The sequence below is a fragment of the Nannobrachium achirus genome (genome assembly GCF_963921795.1).
Source record: "Nannobrachium achirus genome assembly, chromosome: 3".
Taxonomy (NCBI): Eukaryota; Metazoa; Chordata; class Actinopteri; order Myctophiformes; family Myctophidae; genus Nannobrachium; species Nannobrachium achirus.
Window position 1 is genome coordinate 8,498,550 of NC_137812.1, and position 19,119 is coordinate 8,517,668.

The 19,119-nt window shown below is 43.7% G+C and overlaps 1 protein-coding gene across 1 annotated transcript in view; it reads right to left on the reverse strand.

Moving 5' to 3' along the window:
• The window catches only part of LOC308281806 (scavenger receptor cysteine-rich type 1 protein M160-like), a 48,219-nt gene extending 44,417 nt beyond the window's left edge, over positions 1-3,802 (reverse strand). Inside the window, exons 1-2 of the mRNA XM_080722117.1 lie at positions 3,760-3,802; positions 1,985-2,073 (exon numbers count right to left, since the gene is read on the reverse strand). Coding sequence (XP_080578243.1) covers positions 1,985-2,051 — 67 coding nt within the window. The 5' untranslated portion in view covers positions 2,052-2,073; positions 3,760-3,802. The remainder of the gene's footprint in view (positions 1-1,984; positions 2,074-3,759) is intronic.
• Between the last annotated feature and the right edge of the window lie 15,317 nt (positions 3,803-19,119).

Sequence of the window (19,119 nt, forward strand, 5' to 3'; positions counted from 1 at the left end):
CACACAGACAGACAGATACATACCAGTGGGCTTTAACCACAACGTAGTGAACCATGTTAATATGTAAAAGAAATCAAATAGTGTATAAACCTGTTATATTTTAAATTAGTTATTATGACTGACTAAGGCATAATCTGAGCAGTGAACTCTGCTGATAAGTTAGAAAAGCAGCAACCATCCAAAAGCGAGTGTCACTCACTCACTGCATACCTGATTCCCTGCTCTCATTTGGGGCAAAATTTACCTAAAGCGAGTGGGCGGGTTTATGAGCAACAACAGGAAGTGAACTGGTCTGGGACCACTGCATGCAACATGTTTGTGTTGTTAAGAGAGAGGGGCTTTGTTTTCATCAATCTTTTTCCAAAAACTGGGACAAAAAAATGGATAAACAGGATAAAATATGCTACTCTGCTGTTGATTGTTGCTTCTGGTTTTGGAATCTAATTCTTCTGAATGGTGAGTACACACTTGACTGCTGCTGCAGCTTGCCTAACTCTTTTCTTGATGTCAAAAGTTGTCCGCTGAGACAAATGTTACTTAAATCATCAGTTGTTTTGCTTAACCTAAGGGGTGGGTGGGGACTGGGAGAGGTGAATAGGGCAAAATGGCTGCAAAACTTAAAAAATAAATTAATAAAACTGCGGTATAGTATAGACTATCTTGCTGGCTGGTGCATGTGGAGAGGCAAAGGGAAAGTGTAGTGTGCCCGTTCCCGATTGTTTAGCAAAGAAATAAACCGCGGAAATCCGAATAAAACGCGTTCAAATCCGCGAAAAACCGCCAATTTTCGCGCGCGCGCCGCGCCCGCGGCAAAAGCTCCCTGTAGCACCCCCTACTGCTCAGGGCTACAACCGCGCCTGGCGGTGACGTTGTAGAGTGCACTTCAGTGTGACTTATTTACGAACGACCAGTTAAGGGGCAGCTTTGTGCCTTTTCACTCTGAACTCTGAACTTCCAGAAAAGCAGCAGTTGCTAACGTTGCTTTTGAAAGGTAATTCAATTCATAACATTGGCCTTCCTGCTGTTAGTTTACACATTGATGCGTGTGTAACAATAAAGCCCAAAAGGACCTATCAAGCCGCAAATGGTGCATTTTGCGATAATTTCCTCCATTGTTCACAGCTGAGAAGCGCTCGAGACATGTCCATGAAATCTGACCAATCAAAACACCGCACTGACGCACCACACCGTCAAACCCCATCTTCTGAGTAGAGTCGTTCAGTGCGTACACCCGGTGCGCAGAGCACTGGATTTCCGAACGACAACGCACTGAGTGCACCGAATAAACGAACGGCAACATGGCACACCAGTGCGTTGAGTGGGCATTTCCGAACGCACCCATGGTATCACTGAGGTGGTGGATTAGATCAGGGGTTCCCAAACTGTTTTGTCTCAGGGCACCTCATAAGTATTGTTTTAATCCGAGGCACCCCTACATTATAATTGTCACTCCCTGCACCTTATATTTATAGCATATTGTCGTTGTCGGGTGGAAACCTTGTATGTCCAAAACCGTTCGTTTTGTATTTATCATCTATAAAATGTACTAGTGAAACTAGTGAAAACAGTACTAGTCCTAGTACTAGTGAAAACAGCAAATCTACAAGCACACAACGCCTCGCACCGCGAGGCGTTGTGTGCTTGTAGATCGGCTGTTTTCACTAGTTCTGTGCGACAGTCTTGTATGATGAAGCAGGGCTTTGCTTTACCAAAAGACGTATTTTGAAAAATGGAGATACGAGGTTTCTGCCCGACAGTGACTATGTTGCGAGGAAAACGTTGAGATAATAGCCATTTTGGTTAGAACTGACTGAAAATAACGTTGTACTTCAAGTTTAAAATGATACTAAATATTTTTTTAAGTGTCCAAATAAATTCCAAATATTATCAAATCATCTCGCGGCACCTCTGAACTGCCGTCGCAGCACCCCAGGGTGCCCCGTCACCCACTTTGAAAACCCCTGGATTAGATCTCTATACTTACAATGCAGCTGCATCGTTAGGCAGGATAGGTGCAGAGAGGCCACACTCAGCCACAGTACGGTCTTCATCCTGTTATCTGCTCCTGTAGGCCTGAACGCAAATTGATAGCCATGTTTCCATAAACGTATTCGAATTAGGGAAGCGAATTATCAAAAATACGCATTAAGACAAAGCAAATTTAGCATGTTTCCATTTGCGGGTGTCATTCGAATCAGCGACGTCACATGAGTTGATCGGGCTGATTTTTTCAGACCAAACCTGAGAACTGCACGTCTGACTGCTGTGACTCGGTCGCTGTCTAGTAGTGGGAAGAAGGGGTTATCAATCATCATGGCCCCAAATAACTTTTAAATATCTTACAATTGGCGACGAGTCTCTTACAAAATTGGCAAGAGTTCCTCTCAATACATAAAGCTATATAACCTCTCCATCATCGGCAATAGTCAGTGGTGTGTGTTCCCCACACTCCCGCGCCCCCACCGTTGCGCTCAGGTTCACCGGGAAAACCGCGGTCGCGTCGCTGCACAGTGCTCATCCTGCAAGTTTCAGCGTTCTCTGGAAGGTGGCCGATCTGCAAGCTCACAACGCGGCGCGGAGACGCGGATGCGAGCTGCTGTGAGCTTGTAGATCGGCCACTTTTGGCGTGTGATGAGGAAGGGTTAGCCATGGTCGGATGGCTTTGACTCCGGGAGGTGAAAACGGGAGGAATTTACACACGGTCCGTGTCACTCCGTGTGTAACAAACAACCGGTTTGTTTTTGTGGGCTAATGGACGTTAAGCGGCAGGGGAAAGTGTTAAATTGGAGGACGATATGGACCCAGAACGTCATAATCTATTTGCATGTATTGTCTGACCCGTTTCCATTCACAAATGCGCATTTAGTTTATTCGATAAAGGCTCAAAATCCACCTCCAAGCGGATAATTTTTTTTGCGGATAATGAAAGTTTATTCGCATTTTGAAGTGTTTCCACAAAAACATTTTGCGAATAAGCCGTTAATGTGCAAAAAGTGGCTTTATGGAAACGCCACTTGTGTCACTTTAGATTTGAACCACTTTAACCATTATTTTATGCTTTAACTATTTAAAAAAAATAGCAGATATCTGCTATTTTTCTAATAATCAAATTTTTATTGAGTTTTCACATAAATTTGTGGCAGAAAAGTATTAAAATATTTGTACAAACTGCAATAAAACAAATTAAATACATACCAAACGGAAACAAGAACAAAAAACAGACAAACACAAAAACAAAAATACGGGCGAACAGCACAATACAATATTCATAAAATTATCCATACTATCCATCAATACACAGTCAATTTATTCAGAGTGGTAACATCTCCACACAAGGGGCACACTAAAAGGTAAATTGAAGGAGTACAGCTGGGGCCTGCTATTTTTGAAAAATCGTGAACATTTGTGCAAGTCTTTGAATATTTTTGACCTGATTGGCTCATTCTATAAATGTCTAGTAAATCCTTCTTCTAAATGAGTGGTTCTCAAACTTTTCGACGACCAAAATTACATTTATTTGGCCGCGGACCCCCCATCACAAAATATGTTGTCCCAGGGACCCCCCAGAAGCAAATATTTGAGTTACAAATGTTCGCTTTTAAAAACATACGTATATTAAAAAAAAGGCAGATCTACAAGCTTGAAGCGCGGCACTCGGTGCCGCACTGTGACCTTGTATATCAACTATTTTTCAATAGTTAAAGCATTCAATAATTCTAGGCCTAAATGCGTTAAGTTCACACAGATATCTTCACTCACCGTCTGCTCCCTGTGTCTGCTGAAACTCTGCTGATACTCTGAACCTTCGCCCTGGCTGTGTTGTGACACTGTGTCCTGGAATGCCCCCTCTATAGAGCAGTGAAGTCATGACTCGACTCGCTCATCCCCCGGTTCATGGAAGTAATTTCTCTATGGAGAATAACATTGGGTCATCTTAAAGTCGTCTCATACAAGCATTGTGGACCAAAAATAAACAAACGGAGAGATCAAGTTCGATCAAGTTGATGAAATGTTTAATTGAATAAAAGATCTTTCTCATTTTGTCAATTAGGTAAGGGATAATGTCTGGCTGCGCGGTCGTTATCGAGAAATAAAGGTCCCGACAGGATGATAACCCCTGCGGCTCGTAGCACAACCCTGAAACAGTGGTAAATCAGCCAACAACTCACTACCTCTCATGGTAAATGGCTTACGTAAGGTACAACAACTAGGAGTCTAGGACACCCCCGGCGTTTATCTATAAACAAACACAAACATTTAAATATGGCGATAAGAGGTTTCTGCCAAAACACAAAATGACAAAATTACCCATTAACATCGGGAGGCTCTAACACATTTACCATTATATTACATTGATTATTATTTGATTATTTCATTAGACAAAAATGGAGAACAGTACAAGTATAGTCAATACAATTGAAATGTAGTACAGTACAAGTACAGTTAAACACCCTGCCTAAAAGAAACATCCCAAATAAGCTCCTGTAAGCTCCATGTCAGTCTCTCTTCCACAGCCTGTAGCAGTGTAGCTGAAGTGGTATCCACTTCCTTATTCATAGTGCAGGAGAGGCAAGTTTGTCGGGAAGATAAAAGAAGAACAAGTTCTTGTCTTGTTTTTGTTTTTCTGCTGGTTGCAGAGAACATAAGTTCAAGTTGCAAGAAATGTCCAAGTCCCAAAACGACAACCAAGAGGCTCCAGTATTAAAACATGGACGTTATGAAAGGACTTCCCAAATCGTTGCTGTCAGGCAGAAACCACTGTATCTCCATTATTCATAACTTTATCAAGCAAAAGTAGTGACAATATCTTAATCTACAGCTTGCAGATCCTGCTATTTTTTGAAAATGACAGAAGACATTCTTTTTTAAATCTTTCCCTTGCCCTTTTGCCTTTGCCCAAAATATGGACGCCAAGTTGTTTTTAGAGCCCGACCGATATATCGGTCAAACCGATATATTGGTTGTTTTTGGACCCTGTCGTCGGTATTGGACATCGGTCATTATCTCTCCGATGTATCGGTATTTTTTATAAGTAATATTAGACCACCATTTGATGACATTTAGCCACTCAGACCCAAAACTTAGAATATATTGTCGTTGCCAGTAAGGATCCATTGGGTTTCATTTTACACTCATGAGTTAAAGATCTTATAAAGGGTCCGTTTGGTTGCCAAATCTCCATCATTTTGCTGGGGACCACCTGGAAACCCCTCAAGGACCACTGGTGGTCCCCGGACCATTGGTAAAAAAGGTTTTGAAGGTAAGAAGTTTAGGCTATTAGGCTATATATTTATTATTATATAAAAATGGCATCGGTCGTGCTCTAGTTGTTTTTTGTGTGTGTGTGTGCGTGCGTGCGTGTGTGTGTGTGTGTGTTTTAACGTAAAATAACGCCCTACTTACTCATCATACTACAGCGTCACACAGAAGCATCAAAATCAGCAAGCACGAAACGCTGCCAAGAAGCGACATGCACGCTTGGCGCTTGTAAATCTGCTACTCTTTGCTATTTTTGAATTTGCATCCTGAAGAGTTTTTTGGACATGCGAGGTTTCCACCCGACAGAGACGATATACAAGACCAAAGAAAAACGCAGCCATGTGCCTGTGTCCCCCTGTCCTGTCCTGTCCTTGGAGACAGACAGACAGACAGACGTCATCCATCATAGGAGTGACACTGCATGGCCCGGTGTGTGTGTGTGTGTGTGTGCGTGTATGTGCGGTCCAGAATGTCCACCTCACTGACCTGTGCTATGGTCAGTGGCGGACAGTAACATTTACTTGAGCACAGGGGACCGTACCTATGCTCCCCAGGTTCTATGTTCCCCATTTCCCCTCACAAAAAAGGTGCTATGTTCCCCATTTCCCCCCACAAAAAAGGTTCTATGTTCCCCACTCACCCAAAAAAAGGTCCTATGTCCCCCAGGTTCTGTGATCCCCACTTACCCCACAACAATTAGTCCTCCCTGAAATGGCAGATAGGTGGTTGGGCTTCTCACTGTTAAGTGAAGTATAGCTAAGATAGTTGATAAGTTAGAGTCAACGATCAACTGTTAGGCTTTCCTTGAATAATCTGCGAATCAGAGCTAATCTGCTCTTGCAAGCTTATATACAGTTATTAGGGGAAGACATGACGTAAGATAACGTGAGCGTGATGTCATCACCTAACAGTACCCCCTCCCCCACGAACGCGTCCTCGCGTCAGGACGGTGGAAGTACGCCTGGAATCATCGAACTCCTTGATGAAGCCAGGGGGGATTTGAGAACTGGGGACCCAGGACTTATCCATGGAATCAGCCCACCCAAAAAAAATATTTATGGGGTGCCCTGAGACGAAAAAAGTTTGGGAACCCCTGCTGTAACATACAAGCCTACCATTTGAGATGTTTTGTAAATATGAAATCAATATTTTTGAGTGTTTGCTGAGCAATCGAATTCCATTTCTACATCTCAAAAAATGTCAAAATGACCTGTTCAGTCATGCGTGTGTTAAAGACATACGACCATTTAAAACATAATCATATGTACATATCCAACACGGTCACCTCAATACATAGGTGGAGAAGAACGGAAGATTAGTTTCTCCACTGGGCTATAGTTATTAAGACCTGTGATACCAGATGATGGCAATGGATATCCTGGCAGGGACATGCTGGGCCCCTGATTCAGCCCGGGAAAAAGAATTGTAGAGGCCATCATTGCACGCTATAGAGAGCGATCTCTCTCTATAGCGCTGCTGCTACTCAAAGATTTGCCATTTCAGATCATGACAAGTGACAAGCCAGTGGGCCAATTTCATGAGTTATATTTCGTCATTGTCGGGTTGAAGCCTTGTATGTCCAAAACCATTTTAAAAATGATTTAAACCAGTGAAAACAGCCGATCTACAAGCACACAACGCCTCGCACCGCGAGGCGTTGTGTGCTTGTAGATCGGCTGTTTTCACTACTTTTGTGTGACAGCCTTGTATGATGAAGCGAAAAAATTTACAAATTTGAAACTTGGTGATACGAGGTTTCTGCCCGACAGTGACGATTTACTTTGTTGGCCACCCAGCCCCCAAAATGGAACGAAGGCCGACATTTTATTTTTTATTTTTTTCCTATTGACTGGCCTGGACCGGCCGGGAATGTACCGGCCGTTCGGGAGTTGTCCCGCTTTTCCCAATGGCCAGCACGTCCCTACGTCCTGGTGAGATGGAAAAGCAGCCGTGTATGTGATCTAGACACTTCTCCCTGGCTCTCTCTCTCTCTCTCTCTCTCTCTCTCTCTCTCCCTCTCTCAAAGTTTATTACAAAGCCAACAGGAGAGGAAATGAGAGACACAGAGGCCTAGCCGATGCCATTATCTGCTACAGTACAAACATAATAACGGCCTCCATATTACCCCGGCCAAACCCCACTGAATCATTTCATGCTGCTGCCAGGGGTGTCGCACACCACATTCTGGGCCCCGGGTACGAGGATTCACTGCAGGCCCCCCGTGAATGTTCTTCATAGGGGGATGGGGTTTAACCCATTTAGATTGGGAATGCATTATTATTACGCATAACTATGTGCTTTAACTATTGAAAAAATGGCAGATCTACAAGCTTGCAGCGCGGCACTTGGTGCCGCGCTGTGAGCTTGTAGATCTGCTATTTTTTGAAAAATTGTGAAAATTTTTGACCCGGTTCTATGAATGTCTTCTAAATCCTTCTAAGGTTTTTTTTAAAAACCTATGTTTCTATGTCACTGGCGCTCAAATTTTTTCATGTGAAGGACCCCCAAAATGATATGTATTTGGCCACGGACCCCCATCTCAAAATATCTAGTTCCAGGGCCCGCCCAGAAGCAAAATTTGAGTTACAAATGTTTGCTTAAAAAATACACATATTAAAAGATTTGCACACATTTTCACGACTTTTCAAAAATAGCAGACTGAGTGCTTGTAGATCTGCTATTTTTCAGTAGCTAAAGTATAAAATAATTAAGGCCCCTCCACCTTGGGCCCTGGTAACTTAGTCCCACTCCCACCCCCTTGTGACACCCCTGGCAGGAGCCAGGCTGAGGGGGGGGGGGGGGGATAATGGGGAGGATATTTCAGCGGCAAGCGCAGAAAAATTAGCAATGATGTCAAGCTGCACTTCCACTGCGGTTTGCTTTCAAACTGTTGGATTTAAACATGTACCCAGCGGTTCTCCGGCAGTGGACCGGGTCCCATTTTGGGATGTCATGTCACGGATCTGTTTTTAATTGGTCGTGAGAACATTTTTCCCTTTTTTTAAATTTTCCATTTCTTTCTTTTTTCTTTTTGTTTGTGATTTTTTTTAGAAATAGGCCTGCAAAACAAAATGTAAAACATTTTTTCAAAATCATTTCGAAGCAATCTTTTTAAATGAAAAACAAATGCCATAAAAAGTATTAAAAAAAATGTAATGTCGTTTCTTTGAAGTTTAGGTCCTGGGGAGACACCAAAATGTATATTTTGGGTCTCGAAATGAAAAGTTTGAGAACCCATGATTTGTACGAGCCATGCTTTGAAAGCGAGAAACGAGGAGAGCAGCCTATATGCAGGCTTGCACGGTGTCGCTTTCCGATGCATTGAACAACGGTTCATGGACACTCCTCGCCTGTCCGTAAAGTGATGTACGGCAAAAAATTCAAAATGGCCCCTCCGAGTCGGACAAGCCCTTTGTCAAAGGCAGGCTACTATACTCGAAATGATAAAACCGTCGGTAATTTTCTTCTTCCCCGGGGGCAATCCGTCCTCGTCCCCCGGATAAGCTAACAATCCCCCCCCACCACCACCCCGCCACGCCACGCCACCGCACCCCAACCCATCCCATCGCGCGCCTCCAGCCAACGCCTGTGAAAAATGATGGCACTTCATTCCGAGCCATTCAAACTGTTTAGCCCGTTTAGGCCTATAGCATTATTGAATGCTTTAACCATTAAAAAAATAGCAGATATACAAGCTCACAGCGCGGTGCCGAGTGCCGCGCTACGAGCTTGTAGATCTGCTATTTTTGAAAAAGTCGTGAAAATGCGTGCACATCTTTGAATAATATATGTATTTTTAAAGCCAATGTTTGTAACTCAAATGTTGCTTCTGGGTGGTCCCTGGAACTAAATATTTTGAGATGGGGGGTCCGTGGACAAATACATATCATTTTGGGGGTCCTTCACATGAAAAAGTTTGAGCACCACTGACATAGTAGTCTCTCAAGAACAGACCAACAGAGCGTCCAGTTGAAGTGAAAAGGACCTTTTCTTTGACGATGTTAAACACAGACACTTATAGAATCGGGTCAAAATGGGGTAAAAATTCAAGTGTTCAAGATTTTTGTATATCTGCCATATTTCAATAGTTAAAGCATACAATAATAATTCGCAATAATGCGTATACCGGTCTAAATAGGTTAGATTCTCTCCAATGAGAGCGCTCCGTCCCCTCCGCGCCCCACTTTGTCAATGCCACCGCGGCCCGTCCCTTCATTTCTTATCGCCTATCTCATTAAGGCCGGCGCTTGCTTCCATCCCCCCACCGCTCCGCTCCTCTTCTCCCCCCGTTCCGCTCCACTAGCCGGCTGACACGTGGATGGGTAATGGAGATGGGTCGGACGGACGGATGGAGACGCTGCTATTATGGTTTGCTGTTTTAGCCCCTACCGGCTCCATGATATCGTCGCTGTCGGGTGGAAACCTTGTATGTCCAAAACCGTTTGTTTTGTATTTATCATTTTTAAAATGGCGTAGATCTGCTGTTTTCACTACTTTTGTGCGACGGCCTTGTATGATGAAGCAGGGCTTTACTTTGCAAAAGAACATACACATTTAAAACTTGGAGATACGAGGTTTCCACCCGACAACGACGATATGTGAGATATTGGAAATAAGAAGCATGGTAGGTTCATTTAGGATTTAGGAGGGCTCATATGACAATTCCACTATCACATCCTTGCCTCTGTGTTCAATTCTCTCCTGACTAGATGGGTGTTTTCAATTCGGCCTGCAGAACAACCAGAGCAGTGTTGATTTTGTCGACTAAAACGAAAAATCGAAAATGTTTGTTGATATTGACAATTTCGTCAACAAAATAAAAACTAAACTAAAACGTTAGGGAGGGACTAGTTGACTAAATCAACTGTAGATTTAGTTGCCTAAAATCTTGTGTTATTTAGTCAACTCAAATTAGACTAAAACTAAAACTTTTCAGGTGACTAAATTATGACTAAAACTAAATGACATTTTATTCAAAAGACTATGACTAAAACTAAATCAAAATGTGCTGTCAAAAACAACACTGAACCAGAGATGGTTTCTGGTGCTGGCAGATAGAAACTGAGGGTATCAAAGTTCAGAGGAGAAAGCAGATGTGAAGCGGATCACCGCAGTGAAAGCTGAGCTCAAAACCTGCCAGTCGAATCCACCCACCGCTCCACGCATTTCGGTGGAGCCGGGGAGAGAGAGAGCGGTATGATCCATGAAGACCCCAGTCACATCTATACTCTTGCCTTATGATATGGCCGGACTCTTCCTTGCCACAGGGTAAACAACCCATAATCCGAACTGCTCAGTCGCAGGAAATGGAGACACTCTCAATTCTTAAGGCAACCAATTATGGAAGCATTACACACAATACTTCCATACAGTATACCAACTCTGCAGCCATGGCAGAAATGGAAGAAGAGCATTATTACCAGTCCAACATAAGTATCTCATTTATAACAAAAGTGAGGTCCGGGGACCTCCAGGGGTCCTTGGAGAGGTTCCAGGGGGTCCCCAGCAAAAGTAGTTACACATAGCGTGACGATCATTTTAACCACTTCCATTTATATGTTGTCTATTCAAATACAGCAGATCTAACAGTACACAAGCTCACAGTGCGTCACTTCGTGCCGCATATGCTGCGAGCTCATGCTTTGATCTTACTGATTTCCGACAGCCAAACAGCAATTCTCTGGAGGTTCATGTGACTTCCACCTATACCTATTAAGGCATCATTGGGTTGACCGAAATGCGTCACCAAGGCCCCCGTGGACTGGTTACGCGCTCTTGCGTGTGTGACACAGAAGCACAGTGTGGCGATGAATGGAAACGTGTCTTCTCCACGTGGTGTCATTATACTGCCTGGCTGGTTGGGCCGTGATTGGCTCCCCGTGTCGGACTGTCTGAGTCACCTGGTGCCCTGCCTGGTCAAAAATGAGGGATACTTCCATTAGGGCTGCTCAGGTTCTTGGCATGCTTCCTATATCATGTCGACAACTTGTTTTCTTCCTGGGAAAAGAAAAAATGTTCAGCATTCACTGCCCACAGACTCTCTGCACACACCAGAATCTCCTTCCTCCCTCTCTCTCTCTCTCTCTCTCTCTCTCTCTCTCTCTCTCTCTCTCTCTCTCTCTCTCTCTCTCTCTCTCGCTCTCTCTGTCTCTCTCTCTCTCTCTCTCTCCAGGGGCGTCAATTGGGTATGGCAGGGGTATGCAGCTGCCATACCCTGGGTCCAGGGGGGAAAATAAAAGTTACTTTTAAATATAAATTCATGAATGTCGTTTTGTCTATCTGTGCTGGTTATTATGCTGTTAAATTACAGTAAAATAACTACGAATCCAAAATTGAACAAAATGGTCACTTTAACAAGGTATTATAATTATATTCTCCACACTTGTATTCTCTCCATCTTGATAAAATGGTATATTCCCAGGTTCCGCAGGTCAGCTGCACAGGTGCAATGCATTATTGTTATAAACGTGCCAAGTTTAGCTGCACTTGAACAACTGTTCCGGATGCCATATCCAGCCCAAGAAACCGTAGAAACGGGGAAAAAAATAAAATGTACTTCTTAAAATAAATGTATCATGCCTGAGACACCAGTCATGTTGCCATACCTAAGCTTTTTCTGAATTGACGCCACTCTCTCTCTCTCTCTCTCTCTCTCTCTCTCTCTCTCTCTCATATTCTTTCTTTCGTTCTCTGTCAATACCCACGGGTCCTCATTTTTCAACAAGCTACGGTTTGCTCTGACCCTCTCGTCTTCCAGGAGTGCACACACGTGCACACACACACACACACACACACACACACACACACACACACACACACACACACACACACACAGAACACACACACACACACACACACACACACACACACACACACAAACACAGCACTCACACACACACACACACACACACACACACACACACACACACACACACACACACACACACACACACACACACACGCACACACACACGAATGCACAAACAAACACACTGAGATAAACCAACACGCAATATCACACGTGCAGCAACACTCTCTCGAACCTTGAAAACGTACACACACAGAGGCAACCTCGCACATATTGCATTATAGATCTGCAGGGGCGGAGAGAGCGGCGGCAAACGGATAGCTACCTGGAGGTGATCATGGGGAAATTAATTTGAGGTGGTTCAGGCGAGCCGGACCGATTGATCGTCTGCCTGCCTGCCTGCTGCCTCCGTGCCCACAGGAGGACGGCCAGCCTTCTCTACGAGCCGTCCAACAATGAAAACATAGACCCACATAGGCTCAGTGGTGGGAGCAGTACCACATGTCTTTACTAAGTAAAAGTATCAATACCTACCGCAATATATAAATCGTCATTGTCGGGTGGAAACCTTGTACGTCCAAAACCGTTCCTTTTGCATTTAGCATTTTAAAAACGATTTAAACTAGTGAAAACAGCCGATCTTGTGTGCTTGTAGATCAACTGTTTTCACTACTTTTGTGCGACGGCCTTGTATGATGAAGCAGGGCTTTACTTTGCGAAAGAATGTGCAAATTTGAAACTTGGAGATACAAGGTTTCCAGCCGACTACGACAGAGTACTAGTCCAGGGGTCGATGTTTTCAGGCCAAGGACTCCTTAGTTGAGAGAGAGGTGAAGCAGGGACCCCCACAACCTTCTCATAATTTCATTGTTTGACAGCACAATCGTCAGTGTATTTTGGATTCTTGCATGTCAATTTGTGTTTTCAGCTTTTTTAACAACTTGAACCGTCAATACTTAATAAACTTGACCTTTCACTGTGTACTTAGTCTGTGCACTTTTCCCCCTCTATACCAAACACCACCTTTGCCGAAAATAGCCGATCTACAAGCTCACAAGGCCTCGCAGCGTGAGGCGTTGTGAGCTTGTAGATCTGCTATCTTATAAAAAAGGAGAGAAAAGAAGGTTTCTACCACACAATGATTTGGAGGACCCCCTGTAGTAACTCTGAGGACCCCCTAGGGGTCCTGGAACCTCTGTTGAAGACCCTTGTACTAGTCCTTGCCCGTTCGAACATATGTGCTCCGAATGCAGTTTGGGTTATGGGGTGTGCACTGCACAGTATATGAGGGATTGAATGTAGGAGTCTAAGAAGTTATGTTGGAGAACCCAGACGTATCAGTGATGTCAGTCAACTCCAAATTTGGGCTCTGTATAGTATCAGTGATGTCAGCATGCGTGCATATCATTGGATTGGTCTCAATAACAAGCCGGTGGCCAGACTGGTCACACACGTCAAGACAACCTGCCTTATCTTACCCATCAACAATGGCTAAAGTGTCTAAAAAAAGAAAAGTCGATACCAAATGCCGGGTTTTCAACAAAGATTGGAGTGCTAAGCATTTATTTACTGAAGTCGGAGTTAAAGCTGTGTGTTTAGTTTGCGGGGAGCACATCTTGCAGGGAAAGTGAGCCATTTACCATGAGAGGGAGTGGGGTATTGGCTGATTTACCACTGTTTCAGGGTTGTGGCACGAGGCGAAGCCGAGTGCCAAACAACCCTGAAACAGTGGTAAATCAGCCAACAACCCACGGCCCTTCTACCATATAAATGAAAGAAAACACAGTTGTAACTTGCAAGGTTATTTAGTTACAATCAACTGCAACACAACAGTGGGCGGGGTCCATGAGCCAACTCAAGGTTGTTGACTGATTTACCACTGTTTTAAGCCAATCAGAATCCAGTATCTGAACATGTGACCACAAAAAGTGGTAGAAACTGCTTTTTGGACCGGCACTCCACAATATTTTCTGTTGTTCATGTGGCCCCCAAAAAAAGAATTGCCCACCCCTGACATAGATGCACACACATATAGGCTGTACTCGCGCTGCATGCTGCTGCACGTGCCTCCCAGGCCTGTAGCAGCCATAGTGAGGAGCGCTGATGAATACTAAAAGGTTCTCCGACCAGCCGGCCGGCCGACCGGGAGCCCGCTGGCATCCATTCACCCTGACATGCTGCTCTCATTACTGCAGGTAATACACCTCGCCTCATGCCGTGTGGCAGTGGTTCACAACCTGTGGGACTGGGGCCGGCGGGTGCACTATTTGAGGGACGCCAGGGGTCTTCCACGTTTTCAGGTCAAGGACCCCTTAGTTGAGAGAGAGATGAAGCAGGGACAACCTCTTCATAGATTCTGTATAGTTTCATTGTTTGACAGCACGATCGTCAGTGTATTTTGGATTCATGTTATTGTGGGTTTTCAGATATATAACCACTTGAACCACCAATACTTAATAAACTTGACTTTTCACTGTACTTAGTCTGCTCTTTTCCCCCTCCAAAGCTCTTTGCTAAAAATAGCCGATCTACAAGCTCACAACGCCTCGCGCTTGTAGATCTGCTATGTTTGGCTAATGTTCTCAGAATATGGATGCTAGGGTTCAAGTGGTTTATAGAAACCCCCTGTTGACCCCCTGTAGTAACTCTGAGGACCCCCCAGGGTTCCCGGATCCCCTGTTGAAGACCCCTGGGGTATGCTATTTGAATGACGTCACGCGCATGTCGCTTGGAACACTACGGGATTTTAGGCAGGTCACACAAAGGGCCATTGGTATGCATTCATGTGCTCTTTAATCGTTAAAGGTACATGTAGGGTAAGTGATTTCATTTAGTTCAAATATAACAAAATGGGTCTATGTTCTGATAGTATTAGTTACTAGAGTGTTCGGTCCATATATTGACGAAGCCTTATTGCGACCGTCAGGTCGCAGTTACTATGAAAAGCTCCACCGGCTGTCCGGCTGTCTGTCCGTAACGTAACGTAACGTAACGTAACGTAACGTAACGTAACGTAACGTAACGTAGTGTAGCGTAGCGTAGCGTAACGTAACGTAACGTAACGTAACGTAACGTAACGTAACGTTGCACACTCCTTAGTTGCCAAACCACAACCTCCACCCCTCATTTCTCAACAAAACACATTTTTGGACACTGCTCCTACAGACCTTGCCCTAAAATCAGGCAAAGCGGTACAGAGTATCTCTAAAGTCATGTCATCAACATGGATCTGTCACTTTTCCCATATTCCCTCCTGATTGGCTACCATTGCCTTCTAAAGTTTGTGTATGATCTACTCTCGATTAGGGAGTCTTACTGGTCCCCTGTGAGGAGAAAAAAGCAGTTTCAGTTTTGGTGGAGGAGACAGGTCTTCCTCCAATCATGGTCGAGTGGGTGCGGCATAGACACAGAAAGGTAGACACCTCCTTCGGCTCTGGGTCATATGCATCGAGGGACCAAGGGAATCCGTGTGCATCGCTTCCACGTGCGTCACACATAGGTAAGTTGCTAGGCCAATCAGAGGCAGGTGGGGAGTCTTACTGGTAGTAAACTGCTCCCTGACGGTCGCAATTACCAGTAAGACTCCCTAATCGGGAGATAAGCGACCGTTGGTCGCTTATCTCCACAAATAGGCCAAAAGTTTGTTTTACCAATTATTACACTCTATGTGAACATTTACATCAACAAATCCCAAGTACTGGTTTTTAGGGGTGCTGAGTGTGGCGCAGCAGCGTGTCATGCATTTTCTGCAGGGCCTTGTCAATGGCTTTGTGTTCTTGCTGCTTTTTGTTGTTGTTGATCCTCTGGAAGCGCGCCCACTCGTTTGCGTGCAAATCAGCTGGATAGAGGCACAAGCCTTGCAGGGAGGTAACTCTGGAACAGCCAACGTAAGTGATACCCAAGGAGTGCTCAGAGTTTACCATAGCAACCATTTGTTTACCCTAGCAACCAACTGTTTACCATAGCAACCATGTTTTTTTACCTTAGCAACCAACTGTTTACCATAGCAACCATGTTTTTTACCCTAGCAACCAACTGTTTACCCTAGCAACCAGCTGTTTACCATAGCAACCATGTTTTTTATCCTAGCAACCAACTGTTTAACATATGGAGTTATATGTTGTTCGTGTCCAAATATGGGGCTTGTGAGGTCAGACTTAAGGGATATTCCACTTTCAAAAAAACTTTTTGTCATTGTACGGTCTAATCAGGCTTGTATGAACACCCTGAACAGTTTTTAATTTTCTTCATTCAGTATTTAGATATTTGATGTAAATGTTATCTGGCCCTCCGGCAGGCCCAGGCCCTCTCCCCACACACACTCATTGTAACTTCAAACTCCATTTTAACCATGATAGATTCATTAAAAACACCCTTATGTCTCCATATATGGAGATATGATGACATCACACAGTCCTCAGCCGATGATGTGGCGTGATGTCATACAATACACAAACGAGCCCTACAGTATAAAGGGGAAATTCTTGCCAGGAAATAAGCATTTCTTCGACTCAGACCTTATCGCCAGGGTTGGCTTATAGCAGCTGTCGGTAGGACCATATATGGATTCTGTTAGTGTGGATCTCCTAACAGGGCATCATCTGGGATACAATCCCTTTTATGCCCATATATGGAGATCCCTAACAGAATCCCTTTCATGCCCATATATGGAGATCCCTAACAGAATCCCTTTTATGCCCATATATGGAGATCCCTAACAGCATCCCTTTTATGCCCATATATGGAAAATCACTAACAGCTAACAGAATCCCTTTTATGCCCATATATGGAGATCCCTAACAGAATCCCTTTTATGCCCATATATGGAGATCCCTAACAGAATCCCTTTTATGCCCATATATGGAGATCCCTAACAGATTCCCTTTTATGCCCATATATGGAGATCCCTAACAGAATCCCTTTTATGCCCAGTTGGTTGCTAGGGTAAAAAAACATGGTTGCTATGGTAAACAGTTGGTTGCTAGGGTAAACAGTTGGTTGCTAGGGTAAAACCATGGTTGCTAAGGTGGTTGCTAACGTACACTAACAGACCAGCAACAACAGACTGTTGCCACAGCAACGTACACAAAGGTTTGTGTACACATGTGGTGTGATGTCATACTGAAGATATATGACATCACACCGTACACAAACAAAGGTGTGACGTGTGACGTGTGACGGACGGACGGCCGGTGGAGGTTTTCATAGTAAACTGCTCCCTGACGGTCGCAACCAGTAAGACTCCCTAATCGGGAGATAAGCGACCGTTGGTTGCTTATCTCCACAAATAGGCCAAAAGTTTGTTTTACCAATTATTACACTCTATGTGAACATTTACATCAACAAATCCCAAGTACAGGGCATCATCTGGGATACAATCCCTTTTATGCCCATATATGGAGATCCCTAACATAATCCCTTTCATGCCCATATGTGACTAGGTCTGGTACTTTGTTCCTTTTGTCTGCATTGGTCATTTTTCTTTTTTGTACAGATTATCCAAGTACAGAATCTAAGCTTTCATATGATGTATCATTTGTTGGAATTGAAGCATATTTGAAGAAGTTAAGGGCATTTTAAACTTGTTGCACCATAAACCCCAAACTGCTTAAAAAGCCATTTCAATGCAAGGAACATTTTTACACCTCTAGGTAGCCAGAAGTGGGTGTGACAATGGGAGGGACAATAGGTACTTACCTACACCCCTAAATCACTCCCCCCCCCCCAAGTCAAACCACACCCACAGTGGTATAGCTGTCAACTTCAAATTTACTTTTATTCCACTACAATTATTTAAAACTACTATTTAGTAGTAGACCTGTGGTAATATATTGTGCTAATAGTGCTTGCAGCCATGTCAGAAATAGTGGCCAGTGGTCTTTTCTACCTCCTCCCCTCCTTATATGCTCATCCTGTCATTTTCTTCTCTTTGTAGTTTAAATGTTTCACTAAAATAGTGTATTACAAAATCTACGTTGTATAATTAAGTAAAAGTATCAATACTGCAATGTAGAATCACTCTGTTACAAGTAAAAGTCCAGAATTAAAAAAAAAAATACTTGAGTAAAAGTACAAAAGTATTGGTATCCAAATGTACTTAAAGTCAAAAATGTTTGAAAATAGCAGATCTACAAGCTCACAACGCAGTGTTGTAAAGTAACGAAGTACAAGTACTGCGTTACTGTACGTCGTAAGTACACATTTTGAGAATTTGTACTTTTATTTATATTTTTTCAACCCTGAACTTTTACTTTTACTTAGTTACATTTAAAAGGATACTGTATCATCTCTTCTCCGAGTCGGCGCTGCGGTGCGGCACTACATGGAAACTGGTGACCCATTGTGTGCGGTGACTCCAGGGGTCGCTCTCCGAACACGGTGATCATTGTTTTTTTTTTTGTCACAAATAAAAGTGAGGTCACCATCTCGTGTGTAACACGGCCCACGGGGGCAGATCTGTGTTTTTTTCCCGCAGGACAGAGAAGGCAGCTTTTTCTTTCTTTTGGTTGTAGGCTACTGTGTTAAGCAGAAGCCTACTATGATTTGTAATGTAAACGCTGAGTAAGTGAGTTCAGAGTCTCTCAGCAGTTTATTTATTTAATGCTTAAAGCCAGCGAAACAATTAATAAACCGTGAGGAGGAGGAGGAGGAGACGCTTGACGCTATGTCACCAATGAGCCCTTACGAGGCAGGAACGGCTCACCCTTTCGGCTATAGGCCTACATAAAAAAAATACATCCTTCCAGTCCCAGAATACTGTCTTCAGCAAACCGTTAACATTAGCGAGATGAAGTTAGTTACAGCGTAGACTGTTTACAACCAGATAGCACGCTGTATGGGCGTGCTGAAAATCGAGACAATGCATTCCTTAGACCAATCGCGCTCCCGTGAAATCGCTATGCAAATCTAAAGAGCAGACTTCTCCGCCTCCTAAAACAGCAGTAAAACTCTCCCAAAAGCAAGGCGACTTTGCTACACTAATCTTGCCATTTAGCGACATTAACAAAGATATCTTATGGAATGAAACCCCTCTAATATATTCAAACTGTGTT